Source organism: Trematomus bernacchii, unplaced genomic scaffold, assembly GCF_902827165.1.
Source record: "Trematomus bernacchii unplaced genomic scaffold, fTreBer1.1, whole genome shotgun sequence".
Lineage (NCBI taxonomy): Eukaryota > Metazoa > Chordata > Actinopteri > Perciformes > Nototheniidae > Trematomus > Trematomus bernacchii.
Genome location: NW_022987588.1, coordinates 2,254,009 through 2,274,774, shown reverse-complemented (window position 1 = coordinate 2,274,774; position 20,766 = coordinate 2,254,009). Strand labels below are relative to the sequence as shown.

Below are 20,766 nucleotides of genomic sequence, written 5' to 3'. Positions count from 1 at the left end.
CAATGAACAGCCATTAATGTTGTTAGCCCAATCACATATTCAGAGTTTCTTTCCATCTGGAGCAATACATTGAAGCAAAACTGGATTTTAAAGAGATATTAAAAGGTTTATTACAACAACTTATCAATTCAAATGTTTTATACAGAACTTTCACAAGTTACAAGTACACTTTCAACACAGTATCACACTCCTGTTTTAGCAGTAACGCTGAGGTAAAACAAACCAAAGCTTTCATAAACTTAGAGTCACAACTCAAGTTGAAACAACTTGTTTAATTATATTTTTTATCCGACATTATCGATTAAAACAATTACATTCTCGCGGAGAATTATTATCTCATGCAAATAGCACAAAACAGTGAAAATAAAAACGATTCATACATTAAGAAAAGCATTTTTTTTTTTAGCTTTTCTTAAAACTACACAGTAGTAAGCTAGGACAGACTAAGAAAAAAGGCAAATTGACTTCATGGTGTGACTTTCTTCTTACTATTATTTCAATGATGAAATGCTCACAATTCTTACAGGCGGTAGTAGTGTTACTCTAATATATATTATGTGTTTCCAGTTCAAATCTGAACGCTTTATTTTACATGAGAAGTCGAGTCATCTTAATGATTTAAACATTGTTAAGATCTACGTCTAACAGAGTTCATGTGGTCAACAGGGCTCAGCTCTGTCCCCAGACTATTCTACAAAAAGTACATAACACCTAAAAAGATCACACACAATGTATCATTGATGTTATTTACAATGTTTTCTAAAAATGTCAAAAAATTGCAATCATGAAAACAACATCTTGTGTTCTGTGTTGAAGCCGTAAACAAAGCAAAGATACAAAGCAAGATATTTCCTTACTAAGATGTTCACGAGACCCTTAATCTGTTAACAGTTTGAGCTAATCTGCATTACAAATGTACAGAAGATACAAAAACATTAATGGCACGGAATGAAGTCAATGGCACTGAATGTCAACATCACAAAGATTGAGTAATGGAAAAGGTACTGCAATCCTACAATCACTGCTTCAGGAACAATCAGACAACACGTGGAATGTTAATGAAATAACAAGTTTCTAACCGGCTCACCTCCTCAACACTATTTCTACAAGCAGAGGTGAGCGCAAACATTCAAACAGCACAATGTGACTACATCTGATCTCACTCACAGAAGAGTTGTCAAATCTTAAATCTGATTCAGGCATTTACATGTGTGTAATGTGACAGTATTCAAATCTACTTCTAAAAAGCTGCCTGTACTTAATAACATGTGGGCTGTCAATCTCTAAAAAGGTCACCAATTATCTCTCAAAATGTGCAAAATTGAAAAAGCAAATTACGAAAAAAGGTGACTCATCTTTATGTAACTTCATCATAAAGATAGTGCTTACAAAAGTCATGAAAACAAACAAGCAAACTAATTACAAATGACCCACACAACATACTTTGGTAAGGTCTCTAACAATTCACTGATCAAACTTTAAGGCTGATCGCTTATAAATAAATACAAACATAAGATAAATAAATAAATCACACAAGTACAAAATCATTTTAGAACCACGTGTTTTACATCTACACCTAAAGTGCCTGTTCTTTTGTCTTCATCAATTCCAGAGAAAACATTTGCATTTTCAAAAAGCATTGCGAAAGGAGGACAAAATGGACCAAACAAAAACAATGCAATCTTAATCAATGAAAAACACCACACTTAAAACTGAAGAGAATCCCTCTGTTTGTCGCAGGGATTAAAAGAGGCTCCAGGTTTGACGCTCGGGCACGGTTTGACGCTCGGGCACGGTTTGCGGCGATCAGCTCCCTGAAGGCTGGGTCTCCTCTGTGCTCTGGTTGGACGCGGTGGAGACGAACGGGGTCGTGGAGGAGGAGCTGACCCCGTTGGAGGTGCTGACGGAGCTGTGCTGGATGGCTTCGTTCTGGGGGCTGCTGGGGACGGACATCTCCTCGCAGCTCTCGTCCTTATCCGAGACTGTGTTGGAAAAGATGAGAGAATAACCACTGAACAATAAACTTGTAACATTATAATGTTATGATGTTCTTACATTACAGCATATCATCTAGAAAGGCTGGGGAAAGCTTTGGCACGTAGGCCTAATCAGATGTAAAACAGCTATTTGCATGTGGTGTGTGCAAACTGTTTCATTAATCCCCATAATGCTACTTCTGCACCCCTTCCTTTAATTAAAGCTCCAATGTCAATGTAAACCCACATCATAAGGGTACATTACATTCTGGGGCATGTGGCAGTGTTTCCCATCCCTAACTGTTCTCTCATTTGTTTTTTGTTACCTTGCCAACTACTGCAGCGACAGATGATTACAGCACCTGATTTTAATGATGCACACACTTGAGAGTAGGGAAGACTTGGAGTTGAAATGCCACCAGCTGTTAGGCAGTTGCATTGAATTAATTGGATCCTGATGGGAAAAAAAGACTACTCTCATGCTCTGTTTCGTAAAGGAATAAGGAGCACAGTGATAATTAATATTGTTAATGATATGAAGTCACTTGTTATGCCACTTTGTAATTAATGACCGGGGTTTCGTATTTGAGAGTGTTAAATACAGATTCCAGAGCAAGAGGAAGCAATTAAAGTGCAAATACAAATGTCTTCACATTAGAGGCTTCATCTGCCTTCCTGACTGGACTTTGACCGTGTGATTTAGTGCAAGTGAATGTCAAAGCACTATAAACTCCCTTGCTGTTTTACCATGCAGAAGGTCAACCTCAGAATAAATCAGCGTGGTGGTTTTGTTCCATGTTCAAGTGTGCATTATTACTCCTAATGACATTAAGGGGTGGCTTTTGGATGTATCGTAATACTCCAAAAAATCTAGTTTCCTGGGAAGCCAGAACCTCTTTCTGCTCTCTTGGCTTCTGAAGTGGGGTTCGCTGTAAGCAGATGGACGGCTTTGCGTGCCAAGTGTAAGCTTGTCTTAGCTTGTTTGCGGGGCAGTCTGGGTAATGTCCTCCCACCTGGGCAGAACCATGAAGGGTCTTTACCAGACCTGGGGGGCCGTGTAGTCTAACAGGATATGTAACACCCAGAGAATGGAGGGCTTCATGAGGCCCTTTACATATGTGAGGGCCACAGATCAGTCAGTCACTAATTAGCAAGATCGATTTCTTCAGTGACTCCAAACCAGGGGTACTCATGCCTCAGGGTGTACTTATGCAACTGCCAGGGGGTATATGGAAGGATACATGATTTAATTGAAAACATATTCAACCAGCTATAGCATCTGTACAGTAATGTGTAATGTGATCAAAAGTACATGAAATTATGTAGGTAGACGTCTAAAAGCTTAGGTAAAGTAATGGATAAATATTCAAAATAGATGGCTACAGACGAAGTAATGAATTAATGAATTAATGATGTTTAAAAGTTAAATATAAGCAATGGTGGAATTGGCTCAAACTTTTGGATTCAAGAATTTTGCAAACTATTTCACTGCTTGAAGGAGCAGTAGTTGATGCAAATGAAATATATAGCTAGATGTTGTGGATAAAAAGTGGAAATGATTAGCTGAAACTATAAAATAAGTGCTGAAAAAGCAGAAACTAATCAATAGGTAGGTCGATGTAGGTACATTAAAAGCCACTGGATTCATTTTGCCAGATATTTATACCTCCTTTCACATTAGTTGGTTTTCCTTCATTGCTTGTCTAAAATCTGTCACTGTGAGCCACACTGATGAACTGGGGTATTTGGATGAGGTTATATCTTCCCAAACAGGGTAACAAGTGCTCCAAATGTCATCCTTCACAAAGGTCCAGAAACACGGGACAGACATCCTCGGCAACACATGAGAAAGATGACCCAATTCATCTGTGGATCTTTCGAAAAAAACAATCCAGACGACACCAAATGAGACCTGGCTCTGACAGCCGGCTCTAGCCTGCAAACCATCAGTCCCATAATGCACAGGACGTGTGTCAGTGGGATGGTTAGCAATAAGGGATGCATAATGAACAGCCTAGCTTGGTGGACACCCCGCAATGAGAATCTCTCTGCAGTCTTGTCAAGCTTGCTGCTTTAATAGACTCATTTCAGAGGCAATCATTGTCAATACAAGTCAGCGGAGGGGTTTACATCACAGTGGAGAAGCGGCTTGCATACTGGCTCATCTGTGAGGGAAGGTGAGTTATGACTGGAAAATCAGAATGACAGAGGCCTAGTCTTTGGAAACGAAGAAATATTGTTGATTCTAAATGAGACCGTGTGATGAACAAGAACTGGCAAGGAGACGCATTGTGCGCCTTGACGACAAGACATTTAAATGAAGAGGCTGCAAACAGCACAATTATGTTTAAATATTTGTGATTGTCGTATGTAAGTAGTATGAAGTTATATTTGAATTAACACATGCACAGTAGGAGTTAGAGAAACACAGATCAGGCTTATTTATTCTGACAACCCGACAATATGTCCTGCAGACATTTATCCGCATGTGACAAATGTTTATTTTGTGTCAAATGAGGAGGAAACAGTTCTTGTGGTTACCACCTGTGGCCTCTTCAAAAGACTTGGACAATGCCGGCAGCGAGAAATTTGTCTGAAACCCTTCTGCCCATTAATATCTTAACTTCTGCAAAGTTTTTCTTTTTATCTAATAAGTCAATAGCTCTTTCTGTTTGGCCATAAGTAAGACATGTCCTTCATTTTAGAAGCGTTTCACAGGAAGCCTCGGGCTGAGAATAATGGAGCATTACTCACTGTGATAGCCGGATTTCTTCTGCATGGCGGTTACAGGGCAATCTTTATGAGCCAGAAGAAGCTGCTTCAGCTGAGCCACTTCGTTTCTCAGCAGGGTGACTTCACTCTTTGAGAGGAGAATACACAACAGCAATAGAATGGTCACTCTGGAGCGTACAGTATATCCGATTACAACATGGAGACAAATGGACGACATGTGCAGGTAGTTCAAATCTGTGCAATGATTGTCCAAACTCCAACAAAGGTCCCAATATGGTTAATTAAAATATGATTGGGAGCATTTCATTATAAAGTTTGAACCTTAAGTTTGAACCAGAGGCCAACCCATACTACATTTTGGAGGCCGATACTGATAAATATATTCAAACGTTTAAGTATCTGATAACAATGTACCCTCCATTTTTATATAAACACACTTAAACATATGTAACAGAGATGATAAAGATCAATTATGTTAGTTTTTTTAAAGAATTGTGACCAAAAGATACCTTAAACTGAGCAATTGCTTTTTTTATAGTTAAAAAATAAACATGTTGATGCTCGGTGGTGGACAATCTATGTAATGATGACACACATTTGTTATATTTCAGTACTGTTCTTATGACTATTTGGCCCACATTTAAAGGGGACCTATCATGCAAAATGCACTTTCGTACATCTTTTATACATGAATATGTGTCGCCGGTGTGTCAGGGAACTCAGCAAGTGTCAGAAAACACAACCCTCTCTCTTTTCCTCCATACCCAAATCTCTATTTGATTATTATTATTATTTTAATTTTTCTGACGTCAGAAAAGGGGCGCTCCGCCTATATGGGCAACTCTCCACCTATCAGGGGAATGAGAGACCGCTCGAAAGCGCTGGAGACGCTGTAGTACATATGCCAGGCCTGTAAGTGGCGCTGTAGTCTGCCACAAAAGCAGAATCAGCCCTTGCAAAAACAGGGCTGGAAAAGAGCAAATAGAGCGAAATGAGGCATGGCTAAAATGCATGATCTGTTTGGTATTTTGAAAAACAAACTTCACAGACATGTTTTATATAGGTATGGCCCTACAATATATGTTTCAAATATAGCATGATAGGTCCACTTTAAGCAAAAACTGATATGGCTAAAAATGTAAATATCAGCCCCATCTGATATATGCGTCGAGATCTCTTCTGAACCCAAATCTGCACACACACACAGTAAAAACAGTATTTACACCAAATGTCCGTTTATTGTTTTCTCTCTATTAGCCGTAACTCTCATCCACCATTGGTTTCATTACCAGTAATTAATGGGATCTCATCCTTTAATACGACAAGAAAAGCGGTAACGGTACTAGAAACGGTAAAGACAGGAAAAGTGTAAAGCTCTAAGTCATTTACTCTTTTTCCTGCACAATAATTATGGGCCTTCACTGGCTACGAGCAGCACATTAGTCAGAGGTGAGCTGTTGGGATTGTCAGTGCAACTTTGTGGATGCTTCTGAGATTTACACTCTGGTGTCGTTACGGCTCTCAGGGGACTTGAGGATTTCTGCATGTCGTAAAAGAGGGCCACATTACGCTGAAGGTGACTTTTACTGGATTTAAAGCGGCCAGGGGCACGCAGAACACCCCATGGCAGATTTAAGCTCCTTCTTTTCTCCTTTAAAGGACTATGGGCGGCTTAATCTATTAGTCTAAAAGCAGCCAATTTATTTGATTCCATCTGTTTAGTCTTGCTGGTGTTGGCAGGGCTGAGCTATTGTAAGACAGATTTAAAACACAGCTGGAAGGAGCGTATGCATCACATGAAGCCAAAGCCATATTCACTGCTCTTCCACCATAACTGCAGCCTTTTACGGCCAATTTAAAACACAATCCTTTAAAACTCTCCCTCCAATCTGCGAAAGCACGCAAGACGGACTTGTAAACAGAAGTCAGAAATTGTAACATCCATACAAGTATGTAGTTCAATTAGTTTGTTAAAATATAAACTGTTTGTTTGATTTACAAATGCATTCACAAACATTCACCCAGAAAATGAAATAGAACCTGTGCCAGTAATGCTGCGATTCATGCACACCAACAGGTACAGTATGTCACACTGCATCATACCTGGTGTTTTAAACAGAACCAAGCTGTAAAACTGGTTTCTAACTTTGTGAAATAATCAAAATATAGAAAAAGGCCTTGGGTGATGCTGGGAGCTGTGTGAGCTGCCTGGTCTGGTCTGACACCTCATTAAAAAGCCAGTTAAGGATGATGTTAAAATAATTGTGCATCATTAGAGGCAGTTTCACTGATCAGCTGGGCCATGTCAGCATGGGCTTTTATACAAAAACTGCACTGCTGATTAATGCCTTCATATAAAGCGCCCTTTTATTCCCTGCCACATGTTGTTCCCTGTTAACAGCGATGCTCCGTTTATAACCCTTCTATTGACACACCTAAACTTACCCTAACCCTTTTCATCTGCATATATTCAAATGTAATCTCAAAAAGCACACTCATGACAACTGGTGATCAAAAATGTTTTGACACAGATATTAATTAACAACATGAACCAATGTCTTTATATTGTCATGTATCCCCTCCTCCACCCACTACAACTAAATCTGCTTTCATAGAAAAATAAGACAGTGAGCAAATAAACACCACATCTCATTTAATTGTCTGGAACACCGATGTGCCGCACCCCCGGCTCACACTTATCAACAGAGACAGCAGATACATGAACTGTTTCGAACTTGTCAGCATCAGATCCTAATTGCTTCCAGCAAAATGAAGGTTCAAAAAGACACCTTTCCCTAGGAGATTTTTGAGGCCATTCAGTAAACTGCTGAGACAGAAGCGAAGACACGCTTGTGCGCGGCTGACATCTGGAGGATACATCTTTATTGACAGGGACATATCGATGTAAAGGGCTCACACACCGCTGCTGTCACACGGCAGCTCTTCTTAATCGGCTTTAATGACTTCATCACCACAGAAGGGAAAAGTCTGCGAACACACGCTTCCACCAACAGCACATGTTGATAAACAGACAAACGCAAGCATGCAAAACATACAAAAACTGACACATTGATGCATAACAGCACATGAGAAAGACAGATGAAGGAGCTGTTGCTATAACAGAAGCTGAGGGGAGGGGGTAAGGAGCACCTGCAGTTGTCCGTTGGTGGAGTTGAGGTCATCAGACTTCTTCTCCAGAGACTGGACCCAAACTTTCCTCTTCTGCCGGCAGCGAGAGGCCGCGGCTCTGTTTCGCTCCAGGAACTTGCGCCGCTTCTCATCGGGGTTTTCGCTTGTGTTTCTGCGCCGCCGACCTCCTGTTCTCGGGGGGTTTTGCACAGGGGGCGCTGGGGACGCCTAAACAATAACAATACAAAACAATAACTAACAGTAAAAAAATATAACCAGAACTTGTGATACCTTACAAAATATACCCTGCCAAACCAGATGTGTGCCTTAAGAGGGGACAAATATGATCATGCAATGTTTTTGGTACTTGATTGATTGATGGTTTTTGATATTACAGGTAGATTTATAATGTATAAAAAAAAAATACTTGAGTTTCAACATGCAGCCCTGCTGTAAACACCTATCATTGACCTTGACCTTAACGAGGTCTGTTAAGGAACACATTTAAGTATTTTTCTTGCATGTACGTATTCCCACAGATACAATAAAAAATAAGACTCTTCTATGAAGCTCTTGTGAAACACTCATTGAGCAAAAGTGTGTGTCTGCTGCAGGTGTGGATACTCACAGGGGTCTCTGTGGTGGAGGTGGCTGGCTGCTGAAGGGAGAGGGCAGAAGGTTCCTCAGCCGAGAGCAGGAGAGGAGCCGGACTCAGGACCGCCATCGGGGAGGGAGATGGGGTGGGGGTTGCCGGGGCAGGGGAAGGGGGAGCAGGAGAGTGGGTGACAGCGCTGCTCTGGACTTCACCAACATTTCCATTGGTAACCTGAGGAGGCAGCTGGCTTAGTGTGGGTTTCAGTTTCTGGGAAAAGAATCATGAAAAACAGTCTTTTTTTGTTGCTATTTTTCATATATCTCAATAAGTTATATAAAGTTAATATGTTTAAAATCCATTTTCAGTGGCAGATAAGACATGTGTTTTCACAATATATATATAATTTTACCTGTAAAAAAGCATGAAAAACAATCTAGATAAAGACATTTTAGTCAACAATAGATTACAAATCGTCTAAGAGGGGGCAGCCCTACTGATGAAAGAATGGGATGGGGATCCACGGTACATAATTTGACCCAAACTATCAAAACATGTATATTTCTGAACATGGACTAGGATTGAATATGCCAAACACAATCGCGCCACATTCACAGAAACTACTTCCCTACAGATTGGTGTCCATGACTCACAGGCCAATTCCTCTAGTATCAAACACTGAGCAAACAAGGTGAAAGTGAATGAGCCTTTCGAGGCAATAACAAAGTGAGAGGGAATACATTTACATGAGAAAACAGAGGACCACATTATTCTAACAACTACCTTTGCCAGACCAATCTATCTACCAAATTAGTTTATCGTGTAATACCCTTCCAGAAGCTCTTCTGGCAGAAACAAGATATTATTCTCTTGGAATGGCCCATAGAAAGAGGGGAAAGCCAGTCGGATCCATATTTCATCTCTGCCACGGAAACCTCATCAGTGTAATAACCCTCCATCTCATGGGTGTTATTCAACCATCTGCTACTATATTACTTATCTTTATTTTGCAACTAATTAACAGCATAATCTTCTAAATTCAGCAAGTTAATTATCATTATTGTGGTCTTTGCAGCATCATCAGTCCTTGTAAAGTGCCGTCTCCGCGCCCCCCGAGAGTCGGGTGGGGGGGCGGGGAGCGGGCAGGTTGAGCGGGGGTCTGTTTTCTTGACGCGGGCTCATTAGGTGTTTGCTGATGAGCTGGGTGCGGTGGGAGGCGCCGCGAGTGAGAGGGGGGGGGGGGGGGGGGGGGGGGGCAGGTCAGGCAGGATTCTGCTGAACAAAAGGTTCCATGCAGGGTGAGGCCGACTTAATGTGCCTCGCTGAGCGTGTGCCAGGATGCCCCCAGCTGGCTCTCGCTGGTAGCCCCCCCCCCGGTTGGCCCCGGTGACGGCGTGCTGAGCACAACGCTGTCTCCACGTTTGTCATCTCCGTACCCCATGATCCCCGACAACCTCCTCGCCTCCCCCTTCCTTCACTCCTTCCTCTCGAGTCAGGATCAATCCTCCCCTACAACACACACACACACACACACACACACACACACACCTCCTCTCCGCAGTGTATCTGTTAATTTCCACAGGCGGAGCACGCTGCGAACACTTACAGGTCCTGTGATCTGTGCTCCATCACTTTGCCACTGATCCCCCTCTCTACACTCCATATCCCTGCCCTTCAACTCACTTTAGAAACAGCAGGTCTATGACCATCCTCTGCCCACAGAGAGATATTTGGAATGTTTTTGAGGCGGGGCGTTCTGTTTTTATATGATTATCCAATCAGTTTTGTGAGTATTTTTTATTTTCTGAATTAATTTAATCGTTTTGTCAATGGAATGTCTCAAATTAGTGAACAATAGTTACTTTGACAAGCAGTAAAAATGCAGTTTAAATGCATTTCTGTCCAAAATCATTATCATCATTTAATCCACTGTATGAAATTGTCAAAATTAGAACGTCAATTCTTGATTTATGGCCAAAAATGTGTTGTATGGGGATGACCTTTGACCTTTAACCACCAAATCAATTCTAATCAGTTCATCATCGAGACACTTGTGCCAAATAAAAAAGAAATCCTTCAAAGCGTTCATAAAATAAGGTGTTCATAAGAATGGGACTTAAAGAGGATTGGATAACGCGTAAATAAAATATTGCCTCAAACAGACAAAACCTAAGGATAGTCAGGTTAGTTTCACATATAACAAAGAAGAAAAAGCACATGTTTCAATACGTAGTTGTACTTATTGTAATGTGTTATTCTTCATTTTTTTTGCATGAAAGGTGATAGGAAAATGAAGTTATTAATGAATGTTATTATTAATATTATTAATATTATTGTAACAGCAAATCTACAATGACAACGATTATTAACCCATTATTTTTTCGAACAAATAGTCAGTTAATCAGCTAAGCTTTTGCTATAAACCAGTAAAAATGAATCGATTCAAAGAAATACAACATCCTTAATCCAGATGGAAAGTCTATTGTTAAAAGGTATAAAATAATAAAAATGTAAAAATCCCAGTTAGTGTAATACTACAGACCCAACCTGTCACTAGCGCCCTCATCTGGTCAAAGAAAGGTCGCTTCTCATCAAGCTCCCTCATTACTTTGGCTGTTATTTTATCTCTCAGATGGGAAATAACAGACTCAACATGAAAATGGTATTTGATGTAAGAGAAGAGATAATTAATACCAGCTTTGCTTCTGATTGGACGGGCTGTGGCTGTGGCGAGGGGGGTCCTGGGATCCCGGGGACGTTAGGCACTATGGTGACAGGTCTGACAAGCTGACGGCAGAGACACACAGACAGATCAGCATGGAGAAAATGTGTCTTTGGCTGTTAAAAGGCAGGCGGCGCTCACACACAACAAATACACACACACACACACACACACAGCTGCGGCAGGCTCTCAGAGTTTCCTCATATCTCAGCCTCATTAGGTTGGATGGCCTGTTATTTTGTAGAGGAAGCGCCACATGGAGATGCCGTGTGCACGCTAATGAACCTCTGCCTGCCTGCGTGAGAGCATATGGGCAGGGAAGCTGAGGAGGGGATGGAGAGACACGAGTCGGAAGGCCAGGGCCGGGCCTCCTCTCACAACCGCTGACAATGAGACAGAGGGAGGAGGGGAGAAAGGAGGAGGGGGAGATGATCGAGTGAAAGGAAGGCCCAGTGGTGGCTCGTGTTCTCCATCTACTTTTGCCCTCCTTTACTTGTCAACGGCTTTCCCAATCCCCACAGACTGGGAAGAGAGAGGTTTTTTCCCCGCTGTGCTGCTATCAGGAGATAATCATCTGCTGCTCAGTGTTCCACACAGACAATCAGGACTGCAGCGAACAACAAGACAAGCTTCCACATGGGGGACGTTTGAAAAAAAAAAAAAACAGCAACAAGACCTTCGCTTATAACACATTTCCAATATGGGACACTGTCATGGGTTGTATGCAATTGGTTTGTGAAACATGTTAGTAGTGTCATCTATCTGTTCTGCCAAAAATCAAGAGCGTTGATTGTAATTGTACAAGGACAAATAGCAGTGAAGTGTCCTGGACTAGAGCCGGCTATGCCTCAGCCAAACCTCGTGTCTTTGCCACGGTGACACACAGTCCTGCTCTGAACTCCATTACTTCTCTACAGCTCTCACTTCACTGCCAAATCTGAGGGGCCACATTTGTAAATAATCCCTCGGTCCAAGTAGAAAATATGTGATAGTAGTGTATAACTACAGCATAAGAGTATCACTAAAGGAAGAACTTTAATTGTACTAATGTGCACAATTGTCCCTACCATGTTTTTTTTATTTGTAAAGTGGGTGACACACAGTGAGCTTGTGTCTGGCAAAGCATCAAGGTGCATTAAGTGGTTGTTCTGAAGGGTAGGTTTAGCTTCAATATCATTATAGAAAGAAATGACATCTAAAACAAAGATTTTTATAATCAGTAGTCCTACAAGTTTAAGTATTTTTCTAATTATAGGGGGCATTATAAAGTATAAAATGCATTGGCATGGACGACATTTATGTGCTATAATGTAAACAATGGTGGAAAGACACCAGATTCAGCCAGAATGTGCTGGTCAACAGGTGATCTAGAAAAGCGAATAAGCTCGCTTAAATATGTGTAGGGATTCTGTCCTCCCAAAGTATCAGTAGGTCAAATGTTCCTACAATCCATTATGTAAATCCACACTCTTAGTTGTAGAGCTGGAAAGATCTAGAACAGATACTAAATGGACCTTGAGGTCATCAACACACATTTGTTAGTGACATTGCTATTTGGTCAGTGAGTAAAGGTCACTGTATGCATTCCTAATTCTGATTAGTACTCACTAAATGATCAGAAACAAACATTTTCAAACTTTGGTTGTAACTCAAACACACAAAAATAGCAACAGCATACTCACAGGGATTGTAGTTGGAATATGTATACTTGAGCTTGTAATAGACGCAGGTATAGCAACTGGCATGGTCTGGCCGTTAGGCAGCTGTAGGAGCACAGGGAAGGTGCCGGACACCGGGCTGAGGGGGGGAGAAAATAAATCCAAGTGAGGAGAATAACTCACAACTTTGTGATAAACACTCAAAACAGAATCCAAAACTAAAGACCACAATGGCTACTTATACAACAACAATATGTCACAAACAGGCAACATCTTACGGAAACAAAGCAAAACAATGTTCAACACAAAATACACAGTAATATGAGAACACATATTTTGTCACCACACCAGACCCCATAGGTGATCAGTGTCAGTGTTGCACAGATATGGACTTCTGGTCGGGTCAAACCAATCAGCTTCCACTAAACTAACAGTGTTTAAATGTTGTTAGTTCTGTATACGTAAATACAGGATGTATTTTACCGATGTATTTGGATTTGAAGCATATTTTACAGGCAGAATGGGTGGGATCGGCCATTGTAGCTTTGTCCATTCATTAATTGTTGAATTTAAGGCCAAGGGAGACTCTAGCAAATCCATATCCATAAATCGCTTCAAAAGCATATTTTTTAACCGCTTTTTTAACAAAAGCTATTAATTTCAATGTATTTATTGAACATTGTCGGTGTTGTACGACAGTACTCATATTTTATTGTATCTTTGTTCAAAGGAGGGCTCTTTAAACCACACAATCCTATATGAGGGCTTAATAAAGTTTTTCTATTCAAAGATTTTGATTGGGGAAATATTTGTTTCCACCATTCAGAAATTGACCTGAAGCTATACACTGAGCTGTAAGTCCATATCTGAGCAATGCTGATGTTATTTCTAAAGACGGAAATAATAAGGTCTACAGCCAAACGTTACAATTCCGGCACAGTGTGAATAAATAAATAATACAAAAACAGTCATGCCTCATAAATCATGAGCTCACCAAGACAAAAATGCACAAATATGAATACATTAAAAAAAGATGACTTAAAAAAACTATGATTTAAAAAAAATGGACGTTAGGAGTTACTTACACTACAGGCCTATTAGTGGATGGGACTTGGGTAATAACAGAGCTAGATGTTGGTGACGGGAGATCTTGCTGAATTACAACACTAGCCTCTGAGGTTGCTAGAAGTACATTGGGAACTTGGAGGGATGCAGGGTGGACTATAGTGGAGGTTGGCAGTGAGGATGGCTGCAAAGATAAATCCTGTGAACACCATACAAGACCTTAGCTGCAGGAAGTATTGAAAAAGTAAGTTACTTCAAATTATTATAAAATGAGGTCAAAATTACCCATTTGGATAGAATTGTATTGCTGCCATGCCAGTATAAGATTAAAAGGGATAGTTCAACAATAACATTTATTGTTAAAACAATAATTGTTTACATTATATTAAGTTATAATTTTCATTTTTACAACATACATTCTGACGTGATATGCTGACGTGATATGCTTGTATCCAGTTACAGCTACAATATATATTGTTAGGACAAACTGTTCACATTATAGTGAATTTGTCTTTTTCTGACGTTGCAGCAATACTCTGCCATAGTATTCTTTACAATATCAGAAAATAAAATAGAACTAAATAGAGGGAAAAAGCTTCTTAGTTTAAGTCAATCCAATATCTCTAATGAACATGTATACATAATCATTTTGTGCAGTACTGTCAGCCATTTTTCATGAAAGTCTTACCTTTGAAAGTTGAGTCAAAATTAACATTCATACCAGTTGATTGATCAGGAGAAAATTAGATGAACATTAAAGCAGGAGATCAGCTGTTATTCACTCTTCATCTAAGCCCTATTAACTCTCTTTGATAAGCACAAATACTCCAAACTGTTTTTTCGAAGGCTTTACCTTCACGTCATCGTTCGTCGTAGATTCGGGGTGAGGCAGAGGGCTATCTCGATGTGCTTCCATAGCTGTGAGTTCCTCAGCTTTGTTGCGCATGATAGGCGTTGCAAGAGGTGACAAATCCAATGGTAACTACAGAAACATGAGTAAAATCATCTAAATAAAACAGATCAGTGGTATAAATGCTCACCATCAGACAAACAGTAGTTCATGATATGCTTATAGTTCGATACCAAAAACAACCTTTTTAATGTCATCTTCAGCTGCTTTTTTGAAGTCATGGTCGAACGGACTTGCAAGTTCATTGAAGAGTCCGACCTCCTCGCAGTTCTTTAAAAAACGGGTGGGTGTCGGTGTTTGGTCTGCAATAGAATAAAACCATTACTACACATACTTGTAAAGCATCATTTAAGTTAAGATATCTGGACATTACCAGAGCACTTACCAGCAATGATGACACTTTCATTCCTTGCTGGACCAAACTTCAGGGTCATCTCATGTTTGTGTTTGTGGACAGCCAAGTGATCTTCATTTGTAAATCTCTATGTATGGTCAAAACAAAAAAACAGACAGAACAGCGAAACAGGATCAATATATATGGTCTGTAACACAAACGTCATGTCTTCTCTTGGTTGCAAGTGTCATATTCAAACATATTTATTTTCAATAGTCGAATTAAGACAAAGCATACATTTGATAATAAAAGTGTGCTTCAGGTATTTCTAACATTTCGTCTAGAGAAATACAGCTCATTAGAGTAAGTCTGTTGTCATACAAGTTTTCATCCTTCTTTTACTGCTTTACTTTACCTGTTTTAAGTAAACAATCTGTTATTTATGTTCAATTTCTTTGTTTTAATTTATGTTTTTGTGTTATTATCTTCACAGTGTAGTCTTTCAACCTGTTCAGTTAAGTACTTTGTAACTGTTGAAAACAGCTATAGTCCAACAAATTACCTTTAAGGGTAATTTGAGACAGGGACTCAAAGTGACATGTGTGAAAACTGAGAGGACTTACCTGTCCACAGCCAGGAGCAGTACATTGGAAAGGTTTGTCATCACTCATATTAAGGGTTTTCCTGTTGTGTCACCCTGAAATAAAACAAGTATAGCAAAAAGCAAAATCTTAGACGTATAGACGTGCATTAATGTAAGGTTAACTGTTTAGAAATCGAACTGTGAATCATTCAAGATGTAAATAAACATTGAGGTTATAACAGATATTTTATTAATAATGTTTGATTGACGATAAGGCACTGTTTGGGTAAAAGTCCTGAGAGAGAACATCTGGAGATGTGGACAAAGCCTATCGATGATGGGCGGCTGCTTTGCTTGTTTACACCTCAGTGTCATCATAAAACACGGTCCTCTCATTATTGTCCTGCTGAGGACGACTTCTTCAGCTATAACCAGCTGCAGCTTTGGCAAAAATATGATGTAAAATATAATGAGAAAGCGCAACACAAACAAACAATAACAGGGTGAGATAATCTGCTCTCGTCGCTTCCATGCAATAACCCGAGCCAAGCGATAACATACAAGCGTCGCCATGTTTAGACCTAAATATCTCAGTAAACAGAGGGGATGTCAATGGTTGTTTCGAGGTCGTTTTATTGTACCGGAGCATAAGTCCTTCGCAGAGCCACAAACGATGCCTTTTACAACCGCTTTGTACCCATTCGCTATGAGTTTAAATGGTCACTTACCCCACAGCCACAACCCTGGATTTCCAAATCCCCACGTCTGTACTCAAGTATCGCGAGAGCAGCTTGTGCTCTTCCGTTAACGTCACACAGACAGTGTTATGTTCCATGGATAATAGCAATGTTTAAGACTTCTTTTTCCTTTATTTAGTCATTTAATTGGTATGGTCGATCGTTTATGCGCTCTTATTTATTTTAATTGTAAAAAGCATGCCTTTCTTTTCAGAAGAAGATTTGCTTGGAGAAACTAGAAAATCTGCTAGGTGGTGCAAGATAGTAGGAATTAAATTCACAATTAATTAATAGAACATTAGTCACCCTGGCATGTTTGCAGTGTAGACTACAGTTGTATAGGTAGTGCACATTTGTATAATTGTCCCCAAAAAGTTATTTAAAAATAAAAATGTTGTGCAGTTTTTGAACATAAAATAATTTAAAGATGCCATCCAAGCAAGTTTTGATGTATACATTCTGCTGGAATGGATGGAGGCTTTAAGTTGTCACCTGAGGTCATGTTGGAGACTCCTATTTTGGCTTCTGTGCACCTAGAAGATTCTTGATATATTTCATTTTAAATAAAAGCCTTTGTTAATTTTGAATTTTAGCATCCCTAGTCCTGGAATATTTACATGTGAATTTGGGATAAATATTACCTTTTTGCATATACTGTAGCTTTCAATAGAAGACTTTACATTTGTTTTCCATAAGGCTACTTTTCAGGGTTATTAATTATGAAAATAGTACATAAATGTTTGCTATTAAATCTCACAGCCTAGTCACTTTGTAATTCTTCAGTTTAGTAAAACTAAAACATTGTAAATAAAAAGCCCACCAGCATTTCCAAAATAGCAAATATGAAAGAAAATTATAAAAAAAAACTCCAATGTTTGGCATATTTGCTTCATGAACAACTTGAAGTTAGCAAAAAACAAAACCCAGCAGTGACTTTCATGATATTGAAAAAAGTCAAAACCCATAGTAATTAAACCATCTAGATTTATTTAATTTACATTTACAACAGCAAGCACTCACGTGCTGCCTTAAATACAGTACTGTATACCTGCATCTGTACCAAGAAATAATGAAGGTGGACCCCAAAGCTTGCATGTGATGTGCTGAGAAAACAAAGCTGATTCATGGCGAGCAGCTGCTTCACAGAAAGGATGACATTCAAAAAAGCACACTGCCCTCTACTTTGCTAGCTTGAAATTCCAGACATAAAAGTTGTAATGCCATTGTTAAATAGTCAAATACATGTATTTTAATGACGTAATTTCTTACATTTGTACAATACATGCTCTGCTTATTTTGACAGTGTCTGAAAGACTTGAAAATGTACATTTCCATGGACACCAACACGGAACAATTTTGGTTGCCACAATAAAATATGTAGTCACATTTGTAATGAAAGTGTTGTTTGACAGCAGAGTTTTACATAGCGAACAGGATAAGGAAAGCGACCATCAAACAGAACAGTCCCATGGCTTCAGACAGAGCAAATCCCAGGATGGCATATGAGAACAGCTGCTGCTTCAGAGATGGGTTCCTGCAAACAAGAGAAGACTGTCAATGCCTCAATGGAAAAACAAAAGCATTCACCAGAAATCTAATAATCCAAGATAAATGTTTTTGGGATGCATGTCTGCAAGAACAAACCTAGCATAGCCGATAATGAGACTGCCGAACACGGTCCCAATTCCAGCTCCGGATCCAGCGACTCCGACTGTGGCGGCTCCAGCTCCGATGAACTTGGCAGCGGTGTCAATGTCCCGGCTGACAGCGCTGGTCTGGAAGCCCCTCAGTGTGGCCAGGGAGAGGGGGCTCTGTGGCATCAGAGCAACAGAGCTCTGGAGCAAGAAAAGACAAAATACTCTTTAATTACATTTTAAAACCAACGGCAGTAGATATGACAATGAAGTCGGTTGACATGCAAACAGTACTGAAGCAAATATAAGTGGTAGGAATAATTGATTAATCAAAAATGACCAAATTAAAGTCTGTATTCAACAACTCTTTTTTCATAACAATGCTTCATACTTTTCTTCATTTCAGATTAAAAAAGAATATCAAAAACTCTGAAAGACTGATAGTTGAACAACAAGTTGGGTCAGACTAATTCGAAGCTGCTACATTGTGGTCTCAACATTTTAACATTCTTTCATGAAGGAAATGACTAAAAGCAATCAGTATAGTTTAAAATAACTAAAAGATAATTGCAGTCCCAGTAGAGAGCATGTTTTTCTTCTTACCTCTGTTTTGAGCTCAGGCCTGGACAGCACTGAGGCAGAGAGGGGTCTGTAAAGAGCCCGGGAACCAGCGCGGAGCTGCAGCAACAACACAGACACACTTTAGTTTAGAGACACAACACACATGTAAGCTTAATGAAACATATGTTTGGTATCCATTCTCAGTCTGAGCAAGTTGAAAGCACCTTGAAGTCACTTTGTCAACTCCAGTGTCATTCAATGCAGTGCAAACACTACATGACCTGTGGCCTTTAAAGGTTTAAGAGTACAGTCTGTGCTTTGCTTTGAAAATGAAGTTTTTGTTCATCTGAGCCAGTAGCCAGATACATTAAACACAAATAGCAAGCTTACTGAACAACTGCCCTGTTGTAATTCAAACCACCTAGTCTGCTAAAGCTACTAGAAACCTAATTGTGACCTTGGAGGAGGATTTAAAGCATAGGGCTATATCTATTTGGAAGCAACCAAAGCTGGAATACACAAAGTGATAGTTTATCAATTGCACATCCATATGTACGAGATTCTTGGGAACTGTGCACTAAATCCAGCTAGCAGAGGCTTGCAATGACCTTAGCTAACGGCCATGACTAAATATGTATGCTACATGCTAAAGCACAGACAGAGGCAGATTTCCAAAGACACCTTGAATGCACCATTGCATAGCATTCATGATTACGATGACAACATTGGCACAGATTAAAACGTCTGTCAGTCATTCTGTGCTTTAGCATTAGCTCACTAGCCTGTTGGCCTAGGCTGCATACCCTTGTCAGTGAGCTACACTCAAGTTCAGACAGAGGCCCACCGGATTCATTAACGGAATTAGGAAAGGAGAATTCAATGAAAACACATGAAAATGCAAACTCACCATGGCCGGCGTGGAGACGAACTTTGCACAGGCGTACATGTTTCTGTTTTAGTAGTATTAACCGGTTTGGTCAAATATGGTTAAAGCCCGGGTCTCTGTGGGAAGACGAGAGAAGTAAGGTCAAACGGGTGTAAAAATGCTCCACAAAGAAAATAAAGCCACTCATATGTACATTCACATCCATTCTGCATGCTATCCTCACTTGCGCGCTACAAAGTGGAGTTAGGAGAGAGGATGAAAAGGGATTTGTAGAAGTAGGCTTCTCATTCAATCTGCCATTACACACTTACCGACTGCAGAGGACGAACCACAGTTGAAGAGTGCGCTTGCGCGAAGTGACGTGTGTAGAGACCCGGATGATGACAGTGAAAGGTCATTTCACAGAAACTTTATTGATATTGATCACAACAACAACGTTCATTCACAAATCTAACCGTTGTTTACACTCTGAAATTATTTTCTACATCTTTTGTCCTTGCACTTCTTACTTATACTTTGTTCTTATCCACGTGAAGAATATAATATATATAGCTAATTTTCCCCTCAGGGCCCTTGTACAGATTTTCTTTATAAATTAACCAGACCAGCAGCAGCAACATCATTATAACTATTAACATTATAGGTATGAATTAATGTAAATGTGTACAAAATGCAGGTACTTTCAGGTACAGTTTTTAATATTATAGTGCAATAAAAACATAAAAATAAATAAAATAAGGGTGATGTTCTAGTTAAAACACAGGTTCTCACAAGACTTATGGTGAGTCCGGAGATCATTTCTTATTGCGAACAAATCCCATGAAAAAAACATAAACAATGTTATTATTATATATTTTTTTATATATTAAAACAATATATATATCATACAATAGAAGTACATTTTTTATTTAGACATTTCTACTTCTAAATAAAATAAAAAACAAATAGATAAATCATTTTGAGACATTTAAATGTTATTCTAAGACTTGTGTAGGAAGGAAGTGGCCCTATCTATCCGTCACCATTAACATTAAGAAACACCTTCTGAGTAGACCTTGGCTTAACTGTGGGACCAGGGGACTATTCAAAGATGGAAATTCTTGGCTTTTGCTTAGCTGCGGTCAAACCAGGAAATAATGGCAATTTAGACAAGGTTAGCGTGATTCTAATTTCTGAAAGACAATGTGTTTCCCTTTCCTTTATATATTTGCGTACAGCACTTGCAAATGCTGTCTCCAAGGTGTTT

The 20,766-nt window shown here is 39.6% G+C and overlaps 2 protein-coding genes across 4 annotated transcripts; both read right to left on the bottom strand.

The window, feature by feature from the left end:
* Positions 1-85: 85 nt before the first annotated feature.
* Positions 86-16,419, bottom strand: atf2 (activating transcription factor 2). Of its 2 annotated transcripts, XM_034128883.1 has the most exons (12): positions 16,344-16,419; positions 15,743-15,816; positions 15,171-15,267; positions 14,969-15,087; positions 14,729-14,857; positions 13,896-14,074; positions 12,835-12,949; positions 11,125-11,217; positions 8,467-8,700; positions 7,860-8,066; positions 4,731-4,836; positions 86-1,982 (listed from the first exon to the last, which is right to left on the bottom strand). In XM_034128883.1, exons 2-12 carry the CDS (start codon positions 15,788-15,790, stop codon positions 1,807-1,809), a joined length of 1,503 nt encoding a protein of 500 aa, XP_033984774.1. In that variant the 5' UTR covers positions 15,791-15,816; positions 16,344-16,419; the 3' UTR covers positions 86-1,806. The 2 variants fall into 2 exon arrangements, with proteins under 2 accessions (XP_033984774.1, XP_033984775.1); XM_034128884.1 differs by lacking the exons at positions 86-1,982; positions 4,731-4,836; positions 7,860-8,066; ... (1 more) ...; positions 11,125-11,217; positions 12,835-12,949 and having other exon boundaries at positions 13,750-14,074.
* Positions 16,420-17,405: 986 nt separating this feature from the next.
* atp5mc3a (ATP synthase membrane subunit c locus 3a) lies at positions 17,406-19,905 on the bottom strand. 2 transcript variants are annotated; one of them, XM_034128885.1, is made up of 5 exons: positions 19,832-19,905; positions 19,542-19,636; positions 18,677-18,751; positions 18,084-18,274; positions 17,406-17,973 (listed from the first exon to the last, which is right to left on the bottom strand). In XM_034128885.1, exons 2-5 carry the CDS (start codon positions 19,578-19,580, stop codon positions 17,859-17,861), a joined length of 420 nt encoding a protein of 139 aa, XP_033984776.1. In that variant the 5' UTR covers positions 19,581-19,636; positions 19,832-19,905; the 3' UTR covers positions 17,406-17,858. The 2 variants fall into 2 exon arrangements, with proteins under 2 accessions (XP_033984776.1, XP_033984777.1); XM_034128886.1 differs by having other exon boundaries at positions 19,744-19,851.
* Between the last annotated feature and the right edge of the window lie 861 nt (positions 19,906-20,766).